The sequence below is a fragment of the Nerophis ophidion genome, linkage group LG23, assembly GCF_033978795.1.
Source record: "Nerophis ophidion isolate RoL-2023_Sa linkage group LG23, RoL_Noph_v1.0, whole genome shotgun sequence".
Lineage (NCBI taxonomy): Eukaryota > Metazoa > Chordata > Actinopteri > Syngnathiformes > Syngnathidae > Nerophis > Nerophis ophidion.
Genome location: NC_084633.1, coordinates 41,416,303 through 41,438,459, shown reverse-complemented (window position 1 = coordinate 41,438,459; position 22,157 = coordinate 41,416,303). Strand labels below are relative to the sequence as shown.

Sequence of the window (22,157 nt, the reverse complement as noted above, 5' to 3'; positions counted from 1 at the left end):
TTTTAGAATTTTGATGACATGTTTTAAATAGGTTAAAATCCAATCTGCACTTTGTAAGAAAATATAACAAATTGGACCAAGCTATATTTCTAACAAAGACAAATCTTTTTTTCCCCCTAGATTTTCCAGAACAAAACTTTTAAAAGACTTTGAAATAAGATTTTAATTTGATTCTAAAGATTTTCTAATTTTGCCAGAATATTTTTTTTTAATTTTAATCATAATAAGTTTGGAGAAATATTTCATAAATATTCTTCTTCGAAAAAAGAGAAGCTAAAATGAAGAATTAAATTCAAATGTATTTATTCTTTACAATAAAAATAAATTTACTTGAACATTGATTTAAATTGTCAGGAAAGCAGAGGAAGGAATTTAAAAGGTAAAAAGGTATATGTGTTTAAAAATCCTAAAATCATTTTTAAGGTTGTATTTTTTTCCCTAAAATTGTCTTTCTGAAAGTTATAAGAAGCAAAGTAAAAAAATAAATGAATTTATTTAAGCAAGTGAAGCCCAAGTCTTTAAAATATTTTCTTGGATTTTCAAATTCTATTTGAGTTTTGTCTCTCTTAGAATTAAAAATGTCGAGCAAAGCGAGAGCAGCTTGCTAATAAATAAATACAATTTAAAAAATAGAGGCAGCTCACTGGTAAGTGCTGCTATTTGAGCTATTTTTAGAACAGGCCAGCGGGCGACTCATCGGGTCCTTACGGGCACCGCGTTGGTGACCCCTGCTATAAGATATCAGTTCAATTCCGACCTACACAAAGGAACAGCATTATTTCTATACAAAGTGACATGACAAAAACCTGAAAAATCTGCAATTATACAAAAACTTTATTCTTACAATATCAAAATGGATAGACCTACATATTTGAAAATTAAAAAGGAAAAAGACAAAATAATGGGGAATACAGTGCCTCGCTTTTTGGTCAGCAAGCCAACCCTTACAATATCAATCGTTAAACAGAGTATTTTTCTGGGAAAACAAAAACAAACAAAAAAACGCATTACATGCTAGCTGGAAAATGGTGAGGAGATGAGTAGACAAAAAGAAGGCGTAAGAGTTATGTGAGAACAAATGATCTGATTGTAATTGACCAGACATGTGTGGGGTTCTCAGCTTGCCAGTCAAACTGTACTTGAGTTCTGAATTGCCCGACATTAGAAGATAGGACAACTGATCTCCATACCTCATCTCCGCTGCCACCGTAGCTAAAGAAAATAATTCACAGGAAGTAGTCTGCAACCGGCTTCTTTGATGGAATGCCTCTGGTCTCTTGCGGCGCTGCCTCAAATATGATGAATTCTCGTTGTAAATGTTCATCCAGTTCCAAAATGGCGGCCACGTTACCACATCTGTATAAAACAAGTGGGATACATCATTAAGAAGTGGTCCACAACTATAATGACAATCCAGATCTAATACACATACATATGTATATATGTGTCCTCTCCAAGGTTCTCATAGTCATCATTGTCACCGACGTCCCACAGGGTGTGAGTTTTCCTTGCCCTTATGTGAGCCTACCGAGGATGTTCTAGTGGTTTGTGCAGCCCTTTGAGACACTAGTGATTTAGGGCTATATTAATGAACATTGATTGATTGATTGATATATTAAACATTTAAAGTAGCAATGATTGTCTCACACACACACACACACACACACACACACACACACACACACACACACACACACACAAACACACACACACACACAACTGAAGAAATTTAGGGATTTCAACATCTACGCTCCATAATATCATCAAAATGTTCAGAGAATCTGGAGAAATCACTCCACGTAAGCAACATGGCCGGAAACCAACATTGAATGACCGTGACCTTCCATCCCTCAGACGGCACTGTATCAAAAACCGACATCAATCTCTAAAGGATATCACCACATGGGCTCAGGAACACTTCAGAAAACCACTGTCACTAAATACAGTTGGTCGCTACATCTGTAAGTGCAAGTTAAAGCTCTACTATTACAGTTGGTACAAAATGCGGCTGCTAGACTTTTGACAAGAACAAGAAAGTTTGATCACATTACGCCTATATTGTATATACCTTTATATACATATATACATATATATACCTATACTGTATATACCTTGCGACTTGTCCAGGGTGTACCCCGCCTTCCGCCCGATTGTAGCTGAGATAGGCGCCAGCGCCCCCCGCGACCCAGAAAGGGAATAAGCGGTAGAAAATGGATGGATGGATGGATGTATATACCTTTATATACATATATACGTACATATATACCTATACTGTATATACCTTTACATACATATATACATACATATATACCTATAGTGGCTCACCTGCACTGGCTTCCTGTGCACTTAAGATGTGACTTTAAGGTTTTACTACTTACGTATAAAATACTACACGGTCTAGCTCCATCCTTTCTTGCCGATTGTATTGTACCATATGTCCCGGCAAGAAATCTGCCTTCAAAAGACTCCGGCTTATTAGTGATTCCTAGAGCCCAAAAAAAGTCTGCGGGCTATAGAGCGTTTTCCGTTCGGGCTCCAGTACTCTGGAATGTCCTCCCGGTAACAGTTCGAGATGCTACCTCAGTAGAAGCATTTAAGTCTCACCTTAAAACTCATCTGTATACTCTAGCCTTTAAATAGACCTCCTTTTTAGACCAGTTGATCTGCCGCTTCTTTTCTTTTTTCTCCTATGTCCCGCCCTCCCTTGTGGAGGGGGTCCAGTCCTGGGTTGGGGACATCTCTACGCTGCTGATCCGCCTCCGCTTGGGATGGTTTCCTGTGGACGGGACTCTCGCTGCTGTCTCAGATCCGCTTTGAACTGAACTCTCGCGGCTGTGTTGGAGCCACTATGGGTTTAACTTTCACAGTATCATGTTAGACCCGCTCGACACCCATTGCTTTCGGTCCCCTAGAGGGGGGGGGGGGGGTTGCCCACATTTGAGGTCCTCTCCAAGGTTTCTCATAGTCAGCATTGTCACTGGCGTCCCACTGCATGTGAATTCTCCCTGCCCACTGGGTGTGAGTTTTCCTTGCCCTTTTGTGGTCCTTTGGGACATTTGTGATTTGGGGCTATATATAAATAAACATTGATTCATTGACATTGATTGATTTGTTTCAAACTATTGTAGTGGCACTCTGTACAAAAAGTGCATTTTAATTGAGTGTTGTTTTGATATGTCATCTTGGTGACGTCATGCACAAAAGTGCACTCATAGCTTGTTTTAAAATTTCTCTGACAATCTTGCACTTTCTGTTTTGGAAATGACATGAATTGACTACTGTGCCACTGTGCCAATAACTGTGTAGTAAATACACTTTTAGTTGTGATTTCCCTCTCTGCATGAAAGTTTAAAAGTAGCATATATGAATGCGGTATGAAGAATGTTTGAATGTAGACACATAGAATCATCATACTGCTGTGATTATATATGCATCAAGGCTAAGGCAAAATATGGTGTATCATGACACAGCCTAAAAATATTGAGATATTAATAAAAGGCCATATCGCCCAGCCCTACCCTGAATATGTATTTAGTAGGGGTGTAACAGTACGTGTATTTGCATTGAACCGTTTCGGTACGGGGGTTTTGGTTCGGTTCAGAGGTGTACCAAAAGAGTTCCACACGGACATATTAAGTAGCTCACCGCACGTTGTGTAAACAATGCACACCGAGGCACCATGAATTGATTAACGTGGACCCCGACTTAAACAAGTTGAAAAACGTATTGGAGTGTTACCATTTAGTGGTCAATTGTACGGAATATGTACTGTACTGTGCAATCTACTAATAAAAGTCTCAATCAATCAAAAAAAAAAAAAAAAAAAAACACACGGCATGCTAGCAGCGACAAGGGCTAGGATAGACTGACCATACTTCCTGTTTTCACCGGATAGGTCGTCTTTTGCGGGGCTGTCCAGGTGGAGTTTTTTAAATGCCTCAAATGTCTGGCATTTTAAGTTAGGGTTGCGTGTATTTTCAATGTACGTTCAGGGTTAAGAAGGGGTTAAAAAGAAAACTTGTGCACGTACAGTATTCGCGAGGGAGGGTCAGAGACAGAGAGAGCGAGAGTTATGATAAACGCGCATGCGTCTCCAGGCTCTGCTTTTTAACCATAGATTTATAAGATTTTATTTTTTATTATCTATAGCAAGGGTGTCAAAAGTGTGCCTCGGAGGCCATTTGCAGCCCACAGCTAACGTTTTAAAAGGTCCACGGCACATTCTAAAAATACTATTAAAATAAACAAAAACATAAACAAAAATGAAATAAAAAAGCTTAAAGGCTAAATGTAATTTAGAAAAAGTTGCAACGTTGACTAATGAAACTAAGCTGTTTTTTTTCTTTCAAAACTGTCATTGCTCAAAACATATTGAATCAAAATCAATGTTATTATGAATTATTGACCTATCGAAGGTTCCCATTACTTGACATCAAATATTCCACTGAGAAAAATATTTTTGGTGGAAGATTTTGCAAATTTGTTAAATAAATAACCAAAAATGTATATTTAGTTGTTTTCTTACTGTACAGAAAATAAACCGAACCGTGACCATTGAACCGAGGCACGTACCGAACCAAATTTTTTGTGTACCGTTACACCCCTAGTATTTAATCCAACTGACAATTGAACACTTTTCACATGCACTCAGAACGGACCAAGTCACAATCAATCATTCTTGCTGACTTGATTTTTGGATCGGACAAAATGGTATTTACCGTGCACCCCCACTTGGTTACTGCATATGAACCACTTGAATTACTTCACAAGCTAGCACCAACGTACTTTCCGATCAAAATGTGTACTTTTGATGCAAAATGCAAACTTCTGGCTGACTTGTTATCCAAATAAACAGAAACTATTGGAAAAAATACGGCATAAAACGTATTCTTACCTGTAGCAGTAGTTGGGTGCTGACCACACAGTGAGCACAGTTTCGTTGAAGTGCCACTTATAGCCTTCCATGACCAGTTGATGTGCTCGGCAAATCATGTGAATGTCATTTGCAGCATTGAACTGGGCCACCACATCACTGCCAAACAAGTAGCCAGCCCCCCTGGGACTCACTCCCCACCCTGTAGTGTCTGAGAGGAGGGACACAGAGAGATAATACATTTCTTACAGGACATTACCAAGGTCATATTCGTCTTTGTGTTAAGTGTTAACAGATCAAAGGGCTGGACAATCAAATTTTAATTTAATGTAGCTTCCAAAGATCCTAAGAACATTATATTCAGAAAAAAAGAAAGATTGATAGGCTGCGCAACGTGCATGCAAATTCCTGAGCTTGTACGCTATAACGGGAGGAGAAAATGAGTGAAAAAAAGACCACGTGTACTAGAAGTTTGGGATCTCACCAGGGTTGCTACTTTTTGTTTTTTTGACGCAGCGTGAGTATGACCTATCAATAATCACGGAACTCAACAAAAAAGTAAGGCATTTCCACGTTGAGGAAACAGCGGACAGAGTCGCAGAATCAGCAGTTAAAAGGGAGTTCACTGTTAAACATGGAATATCATAACCAGACTCTGGCCAGATCCTTGTAGTTGGCTGAGCTCCACACAAGGATCTGGGACCTCTCAATAGATGTATTTCAGAAGGTGGGGCCTTGTAAAAAAAAAAAATCATTGTATGTGATTGGATAAAGCACTTGTCTGTTATCTTGAATGACGTGCTACTTTAAGCACTCACATCCATTTCAACATATTGGATAACGACAGAGCGAAAGGTTAAGACAACTTTTACTGAAACAAGGCAATAATGTCAGTAGACCATCCATGTGGCCAAACAGTTGCAATAGCAGACTCATGTCAGCACACGACGTGCCGCCACAGTTGCTTCGGCTCTACGTCACATCTAAGAAATACTGATAGCTATCTTTAAGGCGTTTGCAATGCCCTCGAGCCCAGATCCTTGTGTGGAGCTCAGCCAACTACAAAGATCTGGCCAGAGCCAGGTTAGGAATATCATGGAAATTGCCCCAAATATGACAGAAATGATGCCAGGAGGAGAATGAACATTTGTTAGAGGAATAATATGTGTCGTATCACTCAGTCATTCCCAAAACACCGCCCCGTCCTGAACTTTATAAACGTCGAGACAGCCACTTGAAACGGCGACTAAATTACGAAGCGAACGCTAGCAAAGAACAATCCATATCCCCACAACACATCCAATCTGGTTGTGTTGTTGTGAACGACATCATTGATTAAAAAATCAAAGTACAAACAGGACAGGTGTTGCAATTTGACGAGCTTGCTCTCTTTTTTAGAGGCCTACTGAAAGGCACTACTAGCGACCACGCAGTCTGATAAGTTTATATATCAATGATGAAATATTAACATTGCAACACATGCCAATACGGCCTTTTTTGTTTACTAAATTGCAATTTTAAATTTCCTGCGAGTTTCTTGTTGAAAACGTGGCGGAATGATGACGCGTGCGCGTGACGTCATGGACTGTCAGGAAATATTAGCGCTGCACCACTAGCGGCTAAAAGTCACAGTATTTTGGACATTTGTGTTGCTGAATCTTTTGCACTTTGTTCATTTAATAATGGAGACTATAAAGAACAATCCTGTTGGTGGAAAGCAGTGGATTGCAGCTGTCTTTAGCACCGAGACACAGCCGGTGTTTCTTTGTTTGTTGTGAAGAGCGGTCAACCGAACATGTATTTCTACGTCAACCAGCATGTTTTTGGATGGGAAAATTGAATATACATCTTACCAGAGACATCAGTGGATTATTCGTCGTCCTGCAGTAGCTGTTTAAAAAACAGCTGTGAGCTTGGCTCCTCGGCTTCTCTCAGACACTGCGTGTTCACCGCAGCCATCCGACCTCGAGGTATGTCTTTACAATGTTTAAAATCTCACTAAAACACTATTAAAACAATAAGCAGATAAGGGATCTTCCAGAATTATCCTAGTAAATGTGTCCAATTATATCTGAAACGCTCACACTGCCGCCGCCCAGAGCCGTCAGTTTTTTTTTTTCTAGTCCTTCACTATCAATATCCTTATTCACGAATCTTTCATCACCGCTCAAATGAATGGGGAAATTGTCGCTTTCTCGTTCTGAATTGCTCTTACTGCTGGTGGCTCCCATTATAAACAATGTGAATATGTGTGGAGCCCTGCAACTCGTGACGTCACGCGCACATACTTCCGGTGAAGGCAGGGCTTTTCTATTAGCGACCAAAAGTTGCGTCTATGTTCTCTACTAAATCCTTTCAGCAAAAATATGGCAATATCGCGAAACGATCAAGTATGACACATAGAATTGACTTGCTATCCCCGTTTGAATAAGAAAATCTTATTTCAGTAGGCCTTTAAATTTTAAACAACCTCAAATTGTCTCCACACGTCAAGGTCAGAAAGGCACACTTCCCCCTTCACAATAAAAGCACCGTGGGCAACATCCGGTATGACTGTGCTAACATTAACACAATAAATAAAGTTTTCAAAAAAGTACATTACACAAGCATAATGTACTTAAAGCACTTATTGATATATGTACAAAATTATTATGCTTCTGTCGTTCGTTAGACAGGAACTCAGGAGGCTCTGACAAAGGATGCTGTACATTGGAGGCATTCCATGCTTTGACTTAAATTGTCCAACGATTTATTCCACATAAAAAGCTGAGGATGTTTGCATTTAATTAACAATTAAGAAATTCTTACAGAAAAACTAAATTGTATTTGTTTTTTGTATATTGAGGAATCCCCCCACATGTAATTGTTCATGCACATGGCTGTGTGGAGTGTGCATTTGTCCCCATGCGTGAGTGGGTTTTCTTCGGGCGATCCAGTTTCATCCCACGTTCCAAAAATATGCATAATAGGTTCACTGTAGATTTTCCAGAGAGGACTGTTAGTGTGAAGGATTGTATAGCCCATCCATCCATTTATGACTGCTTGTCCCTTTTTGGGGTCGCGGGGGTGCTGGAGCCTATCCCAGCTGCACTCTGGCAGAAGGCGGGGTACACCCTGGACAATTCGCTACCTTATGGCAGGGCCAACACAAATAAGACAGTTAGAAAAGATAATATATGCATCCATCCTTTCTTCTACCGCTTGTTCCTTTCGGGGCATGATAGCAAATCAAAAAGATAATGTCATATATATGAAGATGTCATGACCACGCCGCCTCCACAACTATATAGTGGCAATCGAGGGGAAACACTGGTATGCTATTTTAGTTTTGATTTATTGCTGTTACTATTATGATTGTACATGTTTAATTGGGCAGCACGGTGGTAACAGGGTTTAGTGCATGTGCCTCACAATACGGAGGTCCTGAGTTCAATCCCGGGCTCGGGATCATTCTGTGTGGAGTTTGCATGTTTTCCCCGTTACTGCGTGGGTTTTTCTCCGAGTACGCCGGCCTCCTCCCACCTCCAAAGACATGCACCTGGGGATAGGCCTCTCCCACCTCCAAAGACATGAACCTGGGGATAGGCTCCTCCCCCCTCCAAAAACATGCACCAGGGGATAGGCCCCTCCCATCTTCAAAGACATGCACCTGGGGGTAGGCTCCTCCCACCTCCAAAAACATGCACCAGGATAGGCCCCTCCCATCTCTAAAGACATGCACCTGGGGATAGGCTCCTCCCACCTCAAAAGACATGCACCTGGGGATAGGCTCCTCCCACCTCAAAAGACATGCACCTGGGGATAGGTTGATTGGCAACACTAAATGGTCCCTAGTGTGTGAATGTTGTCTATCTGTGATGAGTAGGCGACTTGTCCAGGGTGTACCCCACCACCCGCCCAAATGCAGCTGAGATACCCCCGCAATCCCGTAAGGGACAAGCGGTAAAAAATGGATGGATGGATGGATGTTTAATTGTTTCTCATTTCCATCCTTTGTTGTTATACTTAAAGTTGAGTTTTTGTGATACAATAAATGCTCATGTTTTTAAATTAACGAATAATCGCGTTTTGAATCATGATTTCAATATCGATGAAAATAATCTTGATTATTATTTTTGCTATAATCGTCCAGCCCCAACAGATCATTTTAAAAGGCTTCCACTAAAGTAGACACAGTCCTCCTACCTTCTGGGTCTGACCACAGCAGGTCACACATGGGCCCATCATGGGGCACTTCTTGCTTTCTGTCGATCGTCCTAATCTGATCCAGGGTCTGGATGGAAGGAGATAAACCACCATGCACACAAAAAATCTGTGGGGACACAAAAGAACTGAATGAAAACAGGTGGAGCAGACTAAATTAAAGCAGGAAGTCAAAAAACACAAATGTTTACATGCAACAGTCCAGAAGGGTATGGTCACAGACAAGCAGGATATATCCCACTTGCACTCATCACCTGTTTGACACTGTACATTTCCATCTACCTTCACAGTTGCTTAACAAAGCAAATTTACATTTTTCCTACATTGGAGGGAATAATTCATCTGTTGATTTAGTGAATTTCCTCCATTAAAAAAAGATGACTAATCCATAATTTGTATGGTGTGTTTACTTCCGTGAGAGACAACAACATCAAACTAAAAATATAGGCTGGACATTCATTTCCCTTGTGGAGTATTTGCAAGGACTAGGTATTTGGTCTCCAACAAGGTCCACCTGGTAAACTCTTCACTCTCAAAACACTGATTTATTTTCTCTAGGCAGTCTAATGTATTAATTTAGTATAAAAAAATCAGCTTTTTACCTTGCCATCAATAATAGCAGACAGGGACAGGTAGTCAAATATCTCCGTGCAGTATCTCCAGACGGTGACAGATCCATATTTGCGAAGGCACTCATCATAAAAACCGTAGACCTGGGTGATTTGCCGAGACTCATGATTTCCTCGAATTAAAGTTATCCTGTCTGGGTAACGGACCTGCAAATGAAACACAAAACCAATGAGAGTGTTAGAAACCCAACATTTTACATGCTGTCTTTTGAACTTTGCGCCTAGAACAGTCCGGATGGTTCTTTTCCTCTTTGGTCCACAGTTTGGACGTCCACAGTTACCAAAAATTTGAAATGTGGACTCGTCAGACCACAGAATACTTCTCAACTTTGCATCAAACTGTCTTAGATGAGCTAGGGCCCAGTGAAGCAAGCCCCGTTTCTATGTGTTGTGGATAAATGGTCTTGGCTTTGCAAAGTAGAGTTTTAACTTGCACTTACAGATGTAGCGACCAACTGTAGTTACTGACAGTGGTTTTCTGAAGTGTTCCCGAGCCCATGTGGTGATATCCTTTACACACCAATGTGGCTTTTTGATGCAGTACCTCCTGAGGGATCCAAGGTCTGTTATATCATGGCTTACGTGCAGTGATTCCTCCACATTCTCAGAACCATTTGATGATATTACGGCGCATAGATGGTGAAATCCCTAAATTCCTTGCAATAGCAGGTTGAGAAATGTTCTTAAACAATTTGCTCAGGTATTTGTTGACAAAGTGGTGACCCTCGACCCGTCCTTGTTTGTAAAAAAGTGAGCATTTCATGGAAGCTGCTTTTATACCCAATCAATGCACCCACCTGTTCCCAATTAGCCTGTTTACCTGTGGGATGTTCCAAATAAGTCTTTGATGAGCATTACTCAACTTTTTTTGCCACTTGTGCCAGCTTTTTTGAAACATGCTGCAGGCATTCAATTCCAAATGAGCTAATATTATCAAAAATAAAGTTTTCCAATTCAAATGTTCAGTATATTGGTCTTTGCAGTCAATTCAATTGAATATAGGTTGAAAGGATTTGCAAATGATTGTATTCTGTTTTTATTTACACAACGTGCCAACTTCACTAGTTTTGGGGTTTGTACAGTATATGTGTGTGTATGGATGTATGTATATATATATATATAGTGTATATATATATATATACAGTATACACACACACACACACACATATACATTATATATATATGTATATACATACACACACACAAGTATGTATATATATATATATATATATATATATATATCATAAATGCATTTAAGAAACAAAAAAATATCTTCTCCTAAATGAAACAGTACACAAGGTGGCAGCGCAGGCTCATTTTTTCTGAGATGCTTAATGAAAGTCTTAAATAAGTGAAAAAATATGCTCTTCCTATTTTATGTCTGTTGTGTCCTCATTGATTCAACTGTCTGGGTACTTGACTACAATTAATATGGCAATGTTTTAAGTGAAAAGCAGGTGTGTGTAGGGATGATGTTTGATAAGAAATTATCGAGTTCGAGCCTATTAGCGAATCCTCTTATCGAACCGATTTCTTATCGATTCTCTTATCGAGTCCAGATAAGTTGTTGTACATGGGGAAAAAAAACAATATTTGGTTTACCAATAGCTCACTTTTATTATATAAGAAAAAAATAAAATCTAATAAATATTGACTGTTACCCCCCTAAAAAATAAAATAAAATAAAAACATATTGACTGTTGTTACCCAAAGAATATTAAGTGGGATTTTTCAGAAAAACAAATATATACAGTAACACAAAAACAACCTGTTTCTGTGATCACTATAGGTGTATAAATAATAATATAGTGTTAAATAAAATCAGTCCATTGGGCACAAAACTGAAAATAATACAGCTCTCCAAAAAGTGCACTTCTGCTACTATTTGACATAACTGTTTGTTATGATGCTTTGACATTTTTGCACTTTATTTCTTTATTGAAAGAAAATTCTTTGAAGAGAAAATATGTTTGCAAATGTGGTTACAATGCTAAAATATGAAAAATTAAAGCTAAAAAAAGAAATACACTTTATTGAGTTAATATTATTTCTTTATGAGTTAGGGAATATAACAACTACACTATCCAGCATGCAACGGGAGTGACGAGCATGCGCGGTAGCCCCGAAAAGTGTTGTTGCATGTCGTCACCCGACAGTAAACGTCAACAACTCAGCCAACACGCCTCGTCTGCATTATTTATCATTAGACTGACAACACATATACAGTGTGATGTTTCTTTGTTTACAAGGAAAGAAAAACAAAAGTTAAAAAAGGGGGATATGTTGTATATATATATGTATGTGCTGCGGTTGCTTTAAGGACGTTGCGACAGCTGCCGTAAAGAAGGTGCGTTGCTAGCCTGGTTGCTATGTTTCCGGTTGGTCGTAAAAGTGTTGGTCATGTGTTTGTACCCTGCTCAAATCTCTCAGTAAAGTTATTCATTGGATTATGTATTTTGTTTTGAACTTTATTACACCTTGGAGCGCTTTTCCCATCCGTTGTTTTCCTGCTTTCGCTATCTGCGCCTAATAACTGAGCTACGTGACGTCATTTCTTGTGATGTCTCACGGAGCATTTCTGGTCGGGACGGATTCGAATAAAGAACCAACTCTTTTTCTTTACTATAGTGGTCTCGATAACGGGTACCGGTTATCAAAAAGGGGTTCGAGTCCGAGGACTCGGTTCTTTTTTTATCGAACAACCGGGAAAACCGGTTTCGAGTATCATCCCTATGTGTGTGTACCTTAAGCGCAAGCAGAAGAAGGAATGTTTCCACGCTGTAGAAGCCCCTATCTACAAAGTCACCCATGAAGAGATAATTTGTCTCAGGTACATCTCCACCAACCTGTCATGTAGAGAAAAAAAAAAGACAATTGTGATTAGGGCCATAAGTTTCAAGAGTACCTCCCTATATATTATAATCATTATAATATATGCATATGATAGGAGTGAAAAAATATATTTCATCGTTGATAGTCTCATAAAAACAGCAATAGTGCGACAACAATGACACTTTTTAGTGTAACAACAGAAATACATAAACAAATTAAGAAAACAACATCTTATGTCACTTAATGGGGCTATTTGCAACATTTACACGGATGTTTAGAGGGTGTATTTGTTTACACATATCTCACGGCCTCTCATGTGTAACACATACACGCCTTTAGTTCTAGGTGTTGTTAGCAAATAATAGAAATTTGGATAGTTAGTGTTCGCTGTCAATTAATGTATATTCTGTCATAAAAACAACATGACTGCAACTTGCTTCTCTTGGACGGCTTTTGCGTGTGTGCACAAGCTCCCTGTGCGTACGTATTGACAAGCCATATATTGTATAAGATCTCCAATGAACCGATTCATGACTTTCCAACCGGACCTTGACCAATCCGTACTACATATAGATCGATCCAGAGGCTCTCCACGTGATGTATTCATATTTCTAAAAGGTAAAATCGGTTATGGGTTGGTACCAAATAGTTTCTTACACCCCTAATAGATAACATTCATTGACAACCACCAATAAGGTTATTTTTCCAACTCTTTCCTTTCTGTCACAAAGGAAGTGAAATTAATGTAAAAATGTAAAAGTTCAATCGTGAATAAACTACAAGTTTTAGACAAGGAGTGGCAGGATTAAATAAGATTTACTTCTTCTTACTCCTTTGCAGATGTGTTGAAATGAGCAAACGGTTCCTTAATGCAACTTGTTAAACATGTCTGAAAGTGATAAATCACAACCATAATCAAATCCTAACAAGGCACAGCTTAGAGACATTCTTTCGTCATTTGTCTTGGTGAAATATGTAAACCTGTGATGTTCAAAGTGCAGATTTTTATGGACTGTGAAGGAAACTGTAGAAATAAAATAGATAAGAACCCATCAAAAATTACAAAAGAGCAAAAACGCATAATGTAACAAGAAAAAGCTGACATGTTGATGCAAATAGACAAATATTTATCATTAAATATATGCATAACGTTTCTTTAGCCTTTTATTCGCCTATTTCATTACAAACAACATGATGATGTGAGCAACCCTCACCAGTCTGTTGTCTTTTGTAGTTGTTACCAAAAATATCTAAATCATAATGCAAAATCAAGTTTTCCGAGAAAAAACAATATCTGGACTTTATTTTTGGGCCGAAATCATGCAGCCCTCAGATCACAATTTGTTATATTTTCCTATGTACTATATTCCATTACTAGGCTACTTATAAATAACATTACATCTGAATGTAATTATATAAACTTGGATACTAAATGTGCTGTCTGCTGTCTCTCATGTGTGCAGCAAAGCTCCTTGAATCAACATATTATCACCCTCCTAATAACAATAATATAGCTAAAAATTTAAAGCATAATGTTTGAAAAAAAATTTTTTAATAAATAACTAAATAACTACTTAATCTATTTTACAATAAATTGTAACAATAGATTTTATTTGTATTTGAAGAGAAAGATTTACGAAGTGACTTACTCGAAAAAGCTCTTTCAAGTCATAGAATTGGCCATGTATATCACCACAGACCTGGAAAATTAATACTGAGAGTCACATATTACAATAAAATGGTCAAATTGAAAACAAACAAAAGAAATACCAAAATGAGACTTACTGTAACAGGAGAGTCTACTCTCTGGACATTGCTTTCTTCAACCAAAATCTCTCTGAAGATACATGTAATATGACACAATGACACACGTACAAATTAATACAAATTCAACTGAAACTTAAAATACTTGAAGTTGAAAGTGGGATATGTTTTCAGATAAGATATAACGTATATTTCAGATTATAAGTCGCTCCGGAGTATACGTCGCACCGGCCGAAAATGCAAATAAAGAAGGAAAAAAACATAGTGTATATACGTCGCATTTTTGGGGGAAATGTATTTGACAAAACCCAACACCAACAATATACATTTGAAAGGCAATTTAAAATAAATAAAGAATAGTGAACAACAGGCTGAATAAGTGTAGGTTATATGAGGCATAAATAAACAACTGCTATGTTAACCTAACATATTATGGTAAGAGTCATTCAAATAACTATAACATATAGAACATGCTATACCTTTACCAAACTATCTCTCACTCCTAATCCATAAATCCCATGAAATCTTCTTCCTGGATGTGGCTTCTAAACAACTCTGCCAACTCCAAAGGTATGCGCCGCTTCCTCTTGTCCTTTTCTGCTGCATATTTTACTACGTCCACCTTGTAATCTGCAGTACATAATCTCCTTTTCAGTGCCATTTTTGTTCAGCCCTTTTTACTTTTTATCAATTACCGCCAATGATGAAATGATGGGCTTTGTCATTTTAATAGCTACGGCAGTAGCATATAGCAGTTAGCATCCCATGACCCACAATGCACTTCTGCCATGACCCTCCCCCACCGAATTCTTATTGGTTGACGTGTGTGTGACGATTGCTGAGATTTTCTTCGTCTATTCCGCGAATTAACCCGATTGTAGCTGAGATAGGCGCCAGCGCCCCCCGCGACCCCGAAAGGGAATAAGCGGTAGGAAATGGATGGATGGATGGATATTATTTGATATTTTAAAGTAATGTGTTAATAATTTCACACTTAAGTCGCTTCGGAGTATATGTCGCTTCGGAGTATATGTCGCCAAACTATGAAAAAAACTGCGACATAGTCCGAAAAATACAATATATGACTGTAAGCACGTTGTTCTGGACATATTGAGTTATGTGGATCCAGATAAGTGAGATCAAATGTGGTTCAGAGGAAACTGGATATTAGTTAAAGTAACTATGTAAGAAAAGGGGTGGATTCAAGAAGTTTATACTTCTTTCCAGTACCCTTTTGATATGTTTAATTTAATCTTATTTTATTTGATGTGAAATAATAATATTGCCATTGAGTACTGGCGATATGTATGTATAGTTTGTACAACATGTATGATATGGAACTATGACACTCAAACAACAACCCATCCTGAGTTTTTGCACAACTTACAGTTCTCTGACAAAGAGCCAAACGGCTAAATTCACATCAGATGACACTTTTGTAAAAATGTTTAAGAAAGATATTTAGCATAGGGCTGCACGACTCATTAACATCAAATCAAAATCGACATTATAATCAGCATGATTACGTAACAGCAAGAGGATGTTTTTTTTCCCTCCGCTGTCACCAGCATTTGAGTGACAGCCATGTTTGCCAATAAGATTTGTTAAGCCTCGTGTTTGTTTGTCTCTCTCTTAAAACAGGAGAAAGATGTCTCACTCTGTGCATCGTTCTCAGCACCTGGGTGCGTTTTTTGAACAGTAAGCATACAGTTGTGATCAAAATTATTCAACCCCCACACAATTTTGGTGTTTTGCAAGTTGGACATTTATTCCGTATTTTGTTTATAGTCATATCAAATAAAGATGTGTCAAATAGACAAATGCAACTGAAATTGTAACACTGTATTTTACAAAATACCAAAAAAAAGGAAATTTTTCTTAATATCTCATTGACAAAATGATTCAAGCCCCTAGTTCCATGCATCTTTAGTACTTAGTAGAACAGTAATAACATCCTTCAAAGGTGATACATAAGCTTCTTGCAAGCATCTACAGGTATTTTAGCCCATTCCTCTTGGGCAAAGGCCTCCAGTTCATTCATATTCTTGGGCTTGCGTGCTGCAACTGCCTTCTTCAAGTCCCACCACAGCTTTTCTAGAGGATTTAGGTCTGGCCACTGTGAAGGCCACTCCAGAGTCTTCCAGCCCTTCTTCTGCAACCACTCTGATGTTGATTTGAAGGTATGCTTGGGATCCTTGTCCTGTTGGAAGGTCCAACGTCTCCCAAGCCTCAGCTTCCTCACTGACTTCATGACATTCGCAGCTAATATATCCTGCTAGGAAATAGAATTCATAATGCCTTGAACGCGCTGGAGATTCCCAGGACCTGAGGCAGAGAAACAGCCCCCGAGTACGATTGACCCCCCACCATGCTTAACAGTAGGCAAGATGCTCTTCTCTTTCTAAGCTTCATTTTTTCTCCTCCAGACATAACGTTGATTCATAGGCCCAAAGAGTTCCACTTTTGTCTCATCACTCCATAGAACAGTTTCCCAAAACCTTTGGGGTTTGTCCAGATGATTTTTGGCATACTGGAGTTTATTTTTCTTGTGCCTGGTAGTCAGAAGTGGGGTGCGGCTGGGAGTTCTGGCATGGAGGCCTTCATCTCGTAGTGCGCGCCTTATTGTCTGGGACCAAACCTGCCTTCCCCCCTCTGCAATGTCCTGTTGTAGTTCCTCAGCTGTTACCGGGGGGTTTTTCACCACTGTACGCACACAGCATCCTCTTTCTACCACGCCCAGGTCGTGGTTCCACTGTGCCTTTAGCTTTAAACTTGCGAATTATGCTCCCAACTGTGTCTCTTGGAATGTGTAATGTCTTTGCTATTTTCTTATATCCATATCCTTTCTTATGAAGAGAAATGACCTCCTCTCTTGACTTCTTTGACCACTCCCTGGACTTCACCATGTTGCAAATACACCATTGACCATCTACAAGAAGCTGAGCATCACAGTCTTTTTCAATCAGTTTAATTGTTGCTCGTTATGGTTCTAATCACATCTACAGGTGTTTTCAACACCTGATTGAAAAGACCTTACTCAAATTCTGTTCTTAAGTGTTATAATCTGCAAGGGTTTGAATAATTTTGTCAATGAGATATTAAGAGAAATGACACTGTTTGGTATGTTACAAAATATAATGTTGTAACTAAATTTGTATTTGTCTATTTAATGCATCTTTATTTGATATGACTATAAACAAAATACGGAATAAATGTCCAGCTTGCTAAAACACCAAATTTGTGTGGGGGTTGAATAATTTTGATCACAACTGTAATTGAACGCAGTGAGCCCTCTTTTCAGTCATTTGTAATCTTTGTGGCGGTGGGAGTAGACTAGAGCAGGGCGCCCGTACACACACACACACACAACATTTTTCAGTGAGTAATTACCTTGCTTTGGCACACAGAGCTTTCACTTCATTTTCCTTAATAAGTTCACAACGCCTGAGCTGTTCAATCTGTCGGTCCAAGTCGCTGATGTCGCCCATTGTCACACACATAGGGAAAGCTCCTCACTCACAAAGACCACACACTTTTGTCCCAAGCACTTAGGTCACCAGGAAAGAGAGTCTTTGACACACTGGTTGTGGGGAGACCACTCCCTTGGAACAGCTGTGACGTTAGGGTCTCACTTGAAGACACTGTCGATCTGTTAGGATTGGCGAAAAAGAACATTTGGAAGCATTAGCAACATGCTAAAACAACTTAGATACAGTGTAATTGTGTGTCATTACTGTAGAGTTGACAAGTAATAAAGCTGCATATCGCCCTAATTGTATCTATGCTCCAAAGCATTCACACATATGCTTTTCTACCCCAAAATTCATCTATTTATTCAACTTCTTCTCCAGATTTTGGCGCGCTCTAACTTTCACATTTTTCACCCGATTCAAACCGTTCCAACTTCAAACTGTTCAGCCTATCTGGGAATCGCGGGCTTTCCCCTTGACAAATTCCCAAAATTCCCAGATTTCCAGGTTTACCGGGACATTTTTCCCATTCAAAATAAATTGGCCATTTTTCAAACTTCTGACATTTCTACATTTTTAACCGATTCAAACCATTCCACCTTCAACACATTCCACCGTCATGGAAATTATAATTGCTTGTTTTCCCAAGTTCAAAAAAATTCCAGAATGTTCGAGAATTCCCAGTTTTCAAAAGCCCTTTTTCCACCCTTTTTTCTGGCGACAACTCCTCACGCATTTTTCAACCAACTTCCACCGTCAAAACATTCCTCCTAATCAGGACAAAAAACAAAGTTGTTTTTTGAACTGGAAAAATGCCTGTTTTTCCCCAAATTCCAGGAATTCTGTAATACCATTTCTCAATTCAACATGTTACAACTTCAACACTTCTACACCCCTTTGAAAAATTCCAACACCAACTATTTTAACTCGTTGAGACTATTCAAGATTTTTTCACCATTTTCAAAAAAAATCCCACTTTTACCGCAATTACCAAATTTGGGGGGAAATTCCCATTTAAACCAATGAGACATTTTTCCAAGTTCTACAATTCCCACATTTTTCATCCAATTGACACTGTTCCAACTCCAAAATATTCAGTCTGTTTAAAAGTATGTACTCTCCTGCAACTTTGTTAAACACATAACTGTGTTATGTGTTATATGTATTTTATGTTGCACGATTGCGCCACGTAAAATTCCTAATTTGTGAACCCGTTCTCAAACAATGGCAATAAAAACTTTTCTGATTTCTGAACAATTTTAAAAAATCCCCCGATTTCCAGGAATTCAGTTTTTTAAGGGACATTTTCCCCATTCCTACCATGAATTGATTAACGTGGACCCCGACTTAAACAAGTTGAAAAACTTATTGGGGTGTTACCATTTAGTGGTCAATTGTACGGAATATGTACTGTACTGTGCAATCTACTAATAAAAGTATCAATCAATCAATCAATTCAAAATAAATTGTCCATTTTCTAAAATTGCACATTTCCCACATTGTTCATCCGATTCAAACTGTTCCAACTCCAAAATGTTCAGCCTGTTCAAATTATGTACTCTCCTGCAACAATTTAAAAAAAAAAATATCTCGGATTTTTAAGAATTACCAGGTTTTGGGGACATTTTCCCCATTCAAAATAAATTGTCCATTTTTTAAACTTCCACAATTCGCACATTTTTCAACTTATTCCTTGTCTCCTGGAAATTCAAAATGAGGTGAAGTGAATTATATTTTTATAGCGCTTTTCTCCAGTGCAGGGGTCACCAACGCGGTGCCCGTGGGCACCAGGTACCCCGTAAGGACCAGATTAGTCGCCCGCTGGCCTGTTCTAAAAATAGCTCAAATAGAAGCTGTGGAGAGGCGGAGCCGATGGTCCGACGGAGAGGCAGGGCACGCTGGAGCCCGGCCCAAGATGGCGAGCGAGCGGCGAGGCAAGGCGTGCCGGGAGCGACGCCCCAAACAAGATCAGGTGTGTGGATCACGCACCTGTACACGATTTACGTATCTCTTCTCGCTGTATAAAAGGGGAGAAGGAGGAGAAAACGGGGCTGGTGATGGTGCGGAGCGAGAAAAACACATACAACGACGGACACAAGAAGAAGCAGACTGAAGTGGAAACTGTAAGTAAGTAGCAATGACTGTCACACACACTAAGTGTGGCGAAATTATTCTCTGCATTTGACCCATCACCCTTAATCACCCCCTGGGAGGTGAGGGGAGCAGTGGGCAGCAGCGTTGGCCGCGCACAGGAATCATTTTTGGTGATTTAACCCCCAATTCCAACCCTTAATGCTGATTGCCTAGCAGGGAGGTAATGGGTTCCATTTTTATAGTCTTTGGTATGACTCAGCCGGGATTTAAACTCATGATCTACCGATATCAGGGCGGACACTCTACCCACTAGGCCAGAGTAGGCACGTGCTGCTGAAAAGCAGACGGCGGACCAAGCAGCAGAGGGAGACGGGAGACGCAGCGGAAGAGCGACCCAACCGCAGACAAGCTTGTGTGGGAAAATAAAGCAAGTCTACACCTGCTCGAAGTCATGTCCTTCCTTGGTGGTCCATGCAACCCGCAAGACGACGGAGTGAGTTTGTCACAGCAGCACTTGCCAGTGAGCTGCCTCTATTTTTTTAATTGTATTAATTTTCTAGCAGGCTGGTCTCGCTTTGCTTGACATTTTTAATTGTAAGCAAGACAAAACTCAAATAGAATTTGAAAATCCAAGAAAATATTTTAAAGACTTGTTAAATAAATTCATTTATTTTTTACTTTGCTTCTTATAACTTTCAGAAAGATAATTTTAGAGAAAAAAATACAACTTTAAAAATAATTTTAGGATTTTTAAACACATATACCTTTTTACCTTTTAAATTCCTTCCTCTTCTTTCCTGACAATTTAAATCAATGTTCCAAGTAAATTTATTTTTTTTATTGTAAAGAATAGTAAATAATTTTCAATTTAATTCTTCATTTTAGCTTCTGTTTGTTCGACAAAGAATATTTTTGAAATATTTCTTCAAACTTATTATGATTAAAATTTAAAAAATATATATTCTGGCAAATCTAGAAAATCTGTAGAATCAAATTTAAATCTTATTTCAAAGACTTTTGAATTTCTTTTAAAATGTTTGTTCTGGAAAATCTAGAAGAAATAATGATTTGTCTTTGATAGAAATATAGCTTGGTCCAATTTGTTATACATTCTAAGAAAGTGCAGATTGGATTTTAACCTATTTAAAACATGTCATCAAACATATATATTCATTGTGAGAAATCATTAGGATGATCAGTGTTTCCACAAAGATGAATAACATTAATTATTAATAATAACATAGAGTTAAAGGTAAATTGAGCAAATTGGCTAATTCTGGCAATTTATTTGAGTGTGTATCAAACTGGTAGCCCTTGGCATTAATCAGTACCCAAGAAGTAGCTCTTGCTTTCAAAAAGGTTGGTGACCCCTGATCTAGTGACGTGAAGTGAATTATATTTATATAGCGCTTTTCTCTAGAGACTTAAAGCGCTTTTACATAGTGAAAGCCAATATCTAAGTTACATTTAAAGCAGACTCTTCAACATTCAAACTCTTCTTACATTCATACTAGATTCTGTCAGCATTGGAACATTCACACATCTAATAAGCTGATACTATCATATTCATGTCGACTCCAAATGACAAATATCGACTTATCAGCGTGAGGCCTATGCTAACTAGCATTAGCATGACAAGTTGCCACCACGGGCGTCAAACAACAGCTTATCTAAAACAATGTACTTCATCACTTCCAAACAACAATTGATACCAACTTATATAATCGTGGAATAAAAGTATGAAAATGTGAAGATTATTGATAAACCGGCCTTGACGACGTCAACATTAGCAACATTTAGCAATACAGGGACGGTTGTTTTTTACCCAGAACTAAAGACGTGAAAATGATCCCCAGAAGGTGGACATCGCAACAAGTCCAGTTCGATATAAGATAGAATTATGTCCGTCTGTGGAAAGAAAGAATAAAGAGCAGTTTGTTTCATTACGTGGAGTTTTTCTTCATTCGCCGACCGTCCGGTTTTCTGGCTGTGTCGTCATTTCCGGGTTTGCTCCTCCGGCGGACACGAGGTGCTTGCAACACCGCCTCTTTCAGGATGGTATCGGCATTACAGTTAAAGGCCTACTCAAAGCCACTACTAGCGGCCACGCAGTCTGATAGTTTATATATCAATGATGAAATATTAACATTGCAACACATGCCAATATGGCCTTTTTAGCTCGGTTGGTAGAATTGCCGTGCCAGCAACTTGACGGTTGCAGGTTCGATTCCCGCTTGTGCCATCCTAGTCACTGCCGTTGTGTCCTCAGGTGGCCTCAGGTGGGCCTCAGGT

General features: G+C 38.9%; 1 protein-coding gene across 2 annotated transcripts; it reads right to left on the bottom strand.

Annotated features, from left to right (window-relative positions):
* Positions 1–816: 816 nt before the first annotated feature.
* Positions 817–21,954, bottom strand: LOC133541310 (serine/threonine-protein phosphatase 4 catalytic subunit B). 2 transcript variants are annotated; one of them, XM_061884645.1, is made up of 9 exons: positions 21,813–21,954; positions 17,692–17,950; positions 14,323–14,374; positions 14,187–14,237; positions 12,450–12,551; positions 9,679–9,852; positions 9,059–9,185; positions 4,895–5,084; positions 817–1,356 (listed from the first exon to the last, which is right to left on the bottom strand). In XM_061884645.1, exons 2-9 carry the CDS (start codon positions 17,799–17,801, stop codon positions 1,227–1,229), a joined length of 936 nt encoding a protein of 311 aa, XP_061740629.1. In that variant the 5' UTR covers positions 17,802–17,950; positions 21,813–21,954; the 3' UTR covers positions 817–1,226. The 2 variants fall into 2 exon arrangements, with proteins under 2 accessions (XP_061740629.1, XP_061740630.1); XM_061884646.1 differs by having other exon boundaries at positions 21,691–21,832.
* Positions 21,955–22,157: the final 203 nt, after the last annotated feature.